At 40.4% G+C, this 6,108-nt stretch overlaps 1 protein-coding gene across 1 annotated transcript; it reads left to right on the forward strand.

The window, feature by feature from the left end:
• Nucleotides 1-4,420: 4,420 nt before the first annotated feature.
• On the forward strand, nt 4,421-5,320 carry LOC142217192 (taste receptor type 2 member 40-like). Its single transcript, XM_075285381.1, has one exon. The coding sequence runs from the start codon at nt 4,421-4,423 to the stop codon at nt 5,318-5,320; it is 900 nt and encodes a 299-aa protein (XP_075141482.1).
• The last annotated feature ends 788 nt before the right edge of the window (nt 5,321-6,108 follow it).

Raw genomic sequence — 6,108 nt, forward strand, 5'->3', positions numbered from 1 at the left:
GACTCTATACCCTCTAGAGCTGGTTTTAGCCTTTTTTATAATCTTCTTCTTGGCCTATTCTTGGTTTTCTGTAACGTTCAGTAAAGACTCCCACATACGATGCACAGATGCACTTTTCCATTATGGAATATCTTCAACAATATCTACAAGGAAATATCTACATTTTCCCTTTATTTCTTATCATTCTTTCTTTTATGGTCATCATCTGCACAAATGGATTCTGTTAAAGAAAAATGCCTTAATATTAATGTTGAGTGAGTAGTATTCGATCGAATACCTCGCCGGCATAGGAATTCATGTACTTTGTCCTTATTTTGCTTTTCCTGTCATTCAATGATAATATCATGACTTTAATAGTCATACTCTATAGTAAAAAAGAGATGACCCTTCTAATCGCACCTGCTAATCGTAATGAGATGACTCAGATGACCCCCAATCTCTAATGGTAATGAGAGGACTCTGCTGACCCCATTCTAATGATCATGAGATGACTCTGATGACCCCATCCTCTAATGATCATGAGATGACTCTGATGACCCCATCCTCTAATGATTAGAAGACGACTCTGATGATTCCACCCTTTAAAGGCAATGATATTACTCTGATTAACCCACTATGGAATAATAATTTGATAATTCCACTGACCCCATCCTCATTTGATAATAAGATGAGTCTGTTGATGACAGTCTCTAATAATAATGACCCTACTGACTCCAATGTACAGGAGATGACTCTTTTACTCTGCATTCTAATGATCATGAGATGACTCTGCTCATTCTATCCCAGTCTACACAACAAAGCTAACAAATGAGCTGCAGAGAACAGGAGATATTAATGAATCGCAACTGTGTCAAATTATTTTTTTAAATCAATATACACCAACAAATATATGTTTATCATAAAACTATAAGCTGTTTTACATAATATGTCACTTTCTGATATAGATTTCACATATCGAAAGTGGTATCATTTCTGAACTTTATTCATGACTGGTTCTATAACCTTATGTTTGTATATAGCAGATAAGGAGAAGTTTAGGGCTGGAGCATCTGCTTCTATGTAAATGGGTAACTAAATCTCGCTGGATATTTTCATCCATCCCAGTCCAGTACTTGAGCTGCCTGCTATTACTAAACACACAACTCCCAGCACTATGGCTACTGCAGACCTGATCTCTCTGGTAGTCGCTATAACTATTGTATTTGTGATGGGAATAACTTTAAACATGAACATCCTTCTTGTTTATATAGGAAACCTAAAAAATGGACTCTCACTGGCCCCATCTGATATAATCCACGTCACCAAGGCTCTGCTCAATCTCTCTCTGCACTTGACGGTGATTATACATAATATAATCTCTGTCTTCTGGACACATTTGTTTATTGTCAATTTGGTTTATCTCTGGATGACATTTCTTACAATGTTCTTGATATTTCACAATTATTGGCTGACGGCCGTGCTCTCCGTCTACTACTGCACCAATATCACCAATTGTGGTCACCATATCTTTGTGTGGCTGAAGAAGAATCTCTCGTCTTACCTCCTCCACATCATTCTTGTATCAGGACTTGTTTCCTTTGCCATAAGTCTTCCGACATATTGGTTTTGTAACTTAAATCTTGCCATGAACGCTACATATCAGTCCACGATTGTCCGGGCAGCACAATTTCAAGATGTAACACACCGAGTAATGTTCTCCTTCCTGGGCAGTATCTTACCCTTCACTATAGCTCTTGTTTTCACCACCTTCACCGCATGGTCTCTTATAAACCACATGTGGACAATGAGACAGAATAATCCGGGGCTCACTCATTCTAAATTCCAAACCCAGATTAACGCTACGAGAACCATGGTCCTGTTTCTTCTCATTTCTTTTATCTACAATGTAATACAATTAGTTTATTTTACAATCCCAGCCGGTGCCTCTGATGCCATAGCGCTCATGGTCTTGTTTATTATCATTACCTTCCCAATACCAGAAGCCATCATCATCATCCAAAGCAGCTCCAAGCTTAGGAAGACCCTACTTGGGAAGTTCTTTGATAGAAAAAAAAGGAACAGAGAGGCCGAGACCTAACAAGAGTTGTGATACGTCCTTCATGAAGGTTGTGAAGATAAGTTTTAGAAGATAGAATTCAGACTGTAAATTGTTATTTAGTTATAGTTTCTTTCATTACTCATGTTGGGGATCTAGTGACTGGTAATGGAGACTTGACAAGTTGTAGTGTTCTTTGTGTTCCCCCATTTTATAATGGGGAGGGAATAAACATGATGTAGATAATATCGAGACACAAGTGAGATTCATAGTGGCAGAAGCTGGATCCTTCTCTTTGCAACCTAATCTAAACCTAATCCGCATAAAAAAGTGGTTACTTTAGGAAACTCGTTAATCCCATAGACTATAATGGGGTCCGTGCGGTTTCCGTGCAGAGAGGGGAATGGAATCCCTGTATGGAGAGCCAGTACAGATGTGAACTGAGCCTAAGACTGTCTAACATTGTACTATCTAAAAGTTAGATAGTTTTAGTTTATCTGCCCCTCTGTCTTATCAGTGTGTATCAGATATTCTAGATGCCACATTCCTATTACATGATGTTGTAGTAGAAGGGATATCACAACTTAAGGATCTTTTAGTTCTTGTATGGAATGATCTTTGTTTAGCTGGGTGTTGATTGTAGAGCCTAGCCTCAGCGGGGAGGAAAGACTTCTGGTAATGCTCCTTCTCACACTTGGGGTGAAGCAGTCAGTCAATGACAGTAAACAGTACTGCCCAGGGCTGTCACAGACTCATACATGGGATGGGAGTTATTCTCCAGCATGGAGCTCTCCACTGACAGTATCCTTCTGTCACCCACCACCTCTACTGGGTCCAGGGGGCTCCCAAGGACAGCACTGGATCTTCTATCAGCTTATTGCACCTATTTGTGTCCCTGGCTGGTATGTTACTTCCCCAACAGACACTCCGAAGAAGATGGCTGATGCCACTACAGAGTTGGAAAAGGCCATAATAAGTGCCCTCTGGACTCCAAAGTCCCAATTTAAGTCTCTGTACTCCCTGTCGTCTCAGTCTGTGATGAGACCTACTATAGCAGAGTCATCAGAGTACTTCTGTAAGTAACAGCTAGATGAATTGCACCTAAAGTCAGCAGTGTACAGGGTGAAGAGGAAAGGGGCAAGAACTGTACTTTGTGGTGCCCCTGTACTACAGATCACAGTGTCAGACACACAGTCCCGGGTTCTCACATACTGAGGGCCGTTAGTCAGGTAGTCTAGGATCCAGTTGGACAGGTGATGGGCCACTCCAACAAGGTTCATCTTATCCCTCAGTAGCCCTGGCTGAATGGTGTTAAAAGCACTGTGGAAATCAAAGAACATTATTCTTACAGTGTTCCCGGGTTTCTCCAGGTGAGAAAGAGCTCTGTGAAGAAGGTGGATGACGGCGTCCGATAATAGAGCTCACTAGAGGGCGGAGATGAGTGAAAACCAGTCTCTCTAAGACTTTCATCAAGTGGGATGGGAATTGGGAATTGGGTTGGAGGGTCCATTAAAAGATTTGGGAAGATAAGCAACAGATCATTGGCTTAGGCAACAAGTTTTATGGACATAAAGTGGGGCAGATAAACTAAAACTAACTTTTAGACAGTCCAAAGTCCACCAGATTTTCTTAAGTGTTTCATGCTGTTTGATAATCTGTTTTACTTTCACACTATCTAATCTGACATATAAGTACATATAATAATACTACATTACACTCTGCTACATCATTTAGTTGTAATTAAAATAGAATAAGTAAAAAAGAAACAAAACAAAAAAGATCTGATTTGTACAATATGTAATTTTCAGATGATACATCCCCTTTAAAGATGTGACTAGCTTTGCAATATTAAAGGGGTTGTCCAGGAATTTGTCGTTTATTGCCTATCCTTAGGACAGGCCTTAAATATCTGATTGGTGGAGAGCCAATAGCTGTCTCCCATATGGATTAACTCTATGGGAGCCACTTCCGACACCCGTAATACAAAACACAGGGCGAGAAACAGATAGTTCCATGCGCTGGTACTGGAGCCCAACTCTCATTGAAGCCTGGCTCCATGCACTATATAGTACACAGACTGTATTCTCCACTAGACAGCTGATCCATGTAGGGTTGGCTGTCAACACCCCACTAAGCAGATATTTATGGCCTAATCTAAGGATAGGCCATAAACTACAAATTCCTGAACAACCCCTTTAACATTGTATATTTTCCATGGAGAGACTATTTCAGGTATAAGGCTTTGATGAAGTCGTGTATAGGTCAGAGAAAGCTTGTTTGTATAATATTATGTAAATAGGTAACTAAAGCTCTCTGGAAATTTCCATCTGTCCTAGTGCCAGAAATAAGCTGCTTGCTGTCCTAAGACACATGATTCTTGGCACTATGACTACTGTAGAACTGGTCGGCCTGATCGCTATAGGCTTTGAGTATGTGGTGGGAATAGCCTTAAACATGGACATCCTGCTTGTTTACATGAGAAACCTAAAAAACGGACTCTCATTTGCCTCATCTGATAAGGTCCATCTCACCAAGGTTCTGGTCAATGTGTTTCTACAGTTGACCATGGTTGCAGAACATATAATAGTTCATTTTTGGCCGCTGTTGTTTTTCACAAATGAAGACTTGCTCTGGATACTAGTGATTCTGAATGTCTTGACAATGTACAGCTATTGGCTGACAGCGGTGCTCTGCGTCTACTACTGCACCAATATCACCATTTGTGGTCATCGGATCTTTGTTTGGATGAAGAGGAGTCTTTCGTCTTATCTGCATCACTTGCTTCTTGTATCAGGACTTGGCTCAGTTGCTGTCTGTTTTCCTGGTTTTTGGTTTTGTCGCCTAAATCACTTTGGGAACAGCACATATGACTTCACGGTTATCCAGGGAACATTCCTTCAAAATGGAACCTACACCATAATATGTGTTATCTTAGGATGCTTCTTACCCTTCGCTATAGCTCTTGTCTCCACCGCATTCACCTCATGGTCTCTTATAAACCATATGTGGACAATGAAACAGAATAATCCGGGGTTTACTCGTTCTAAATTCCAAACCCAGATTAACGCAACGAGAACCATGGTCCTGTTTCTTCTCATTTCTGTCATCTACAGCGTAACACAGTTTTCGCTCTTCACCATCCCAACGAGTGTCTCCGATGCCATAGTGATCACGATCTGGATTGTTACCATATCCTACCCAATATCAGAAGCCATCATCATCATCCAAAGCAACTGCAAATTTAGGAAGACCCTTCTTGGGAAGTTCCTGAGACCTAAAAATTGAAGTTGATATGTTGATCATAAAGGTTGTGCATAAAAATTTTATAGAATTTGTCCCTCTAAGGACTTCGCCTATTAGAGGCCTTGAGACTCCAGTGATTCTTTTACTTTTTGCAATCAGTTTGGCCATATGAGGGCCCCTTCACGCGGCGTAAGCGCTCGGCTCATTCCGAGCCGTACACGCGAGCGCTTCTAAACACTTCCCATTCACTTCAATGGGAGCGCACGTAAAGCTGGCTTTATGAGCACTCCCATTGAAGTGAATGGGAAGTGTTTAGAAGCGCTCGCGTATACGGCTCGGAATGAGCCGAGCACTTACGCCATGTGGAAGAGGCCCTGAGGCTTTGTTTAGTGAGCAATATATTGCATGTTTAGATGCATTTTTTGAGTTGCGAGTATGATATTTAATTTAGCTTTCATTTATGTTTTTGGGGTGACTTTATGGAAAAAAAAACTCACTATTTTGTTTTTAAAAATTGTATGGAAATTTTAATTTAGGGTTTTTGTTAAGCTATTGGTGATACCATATTGTTATAGGCCTTGTTTTACCAGTTTTAATAAATAAAAAAAAAAAAAAAAAAAAAAAAAAGCTCAACAGAGAATCAACTCTGTGTTAGTAATGTGGGACTGGACAGGGAGGGTATCCTAGTGGGACTAGAATAGACTTCATTATTTTCTGCCAGATTGGATAATATATCACACTTTTTTTTCTTTTTTTGTATTGCTGACAGAAAAGTCCGTTCACACTCCCTCTGCCGACAATACATTCATTGCTAATAGCCAGCGTGCCAA

Source organism: Leptodactylus fuscus, chromosome 8, assembly GCF_031893055.1.
Source record: "Leptodactylus fuscus isolate aLepFus1 chromosome 8, aLepFus1.hap2, whole genome shotgun sequence".
NCBI classification, from domain to species: domain Eukaryota; kingdom Metazoa; phylum Chordata; class Amphibia; order Anura; family Leptodactylidae; genus Leptodactylus; species Leptodactylus fuscus.

Coding starts and splice junctions, on each gene's coding strand:
- LOC142217192 (XM_075285381.1), top strand. CDS start 4,421: ATGACTACTGTAGAACTGGTCGGCCTGATCGCTATAGGCTTTGAGTAT.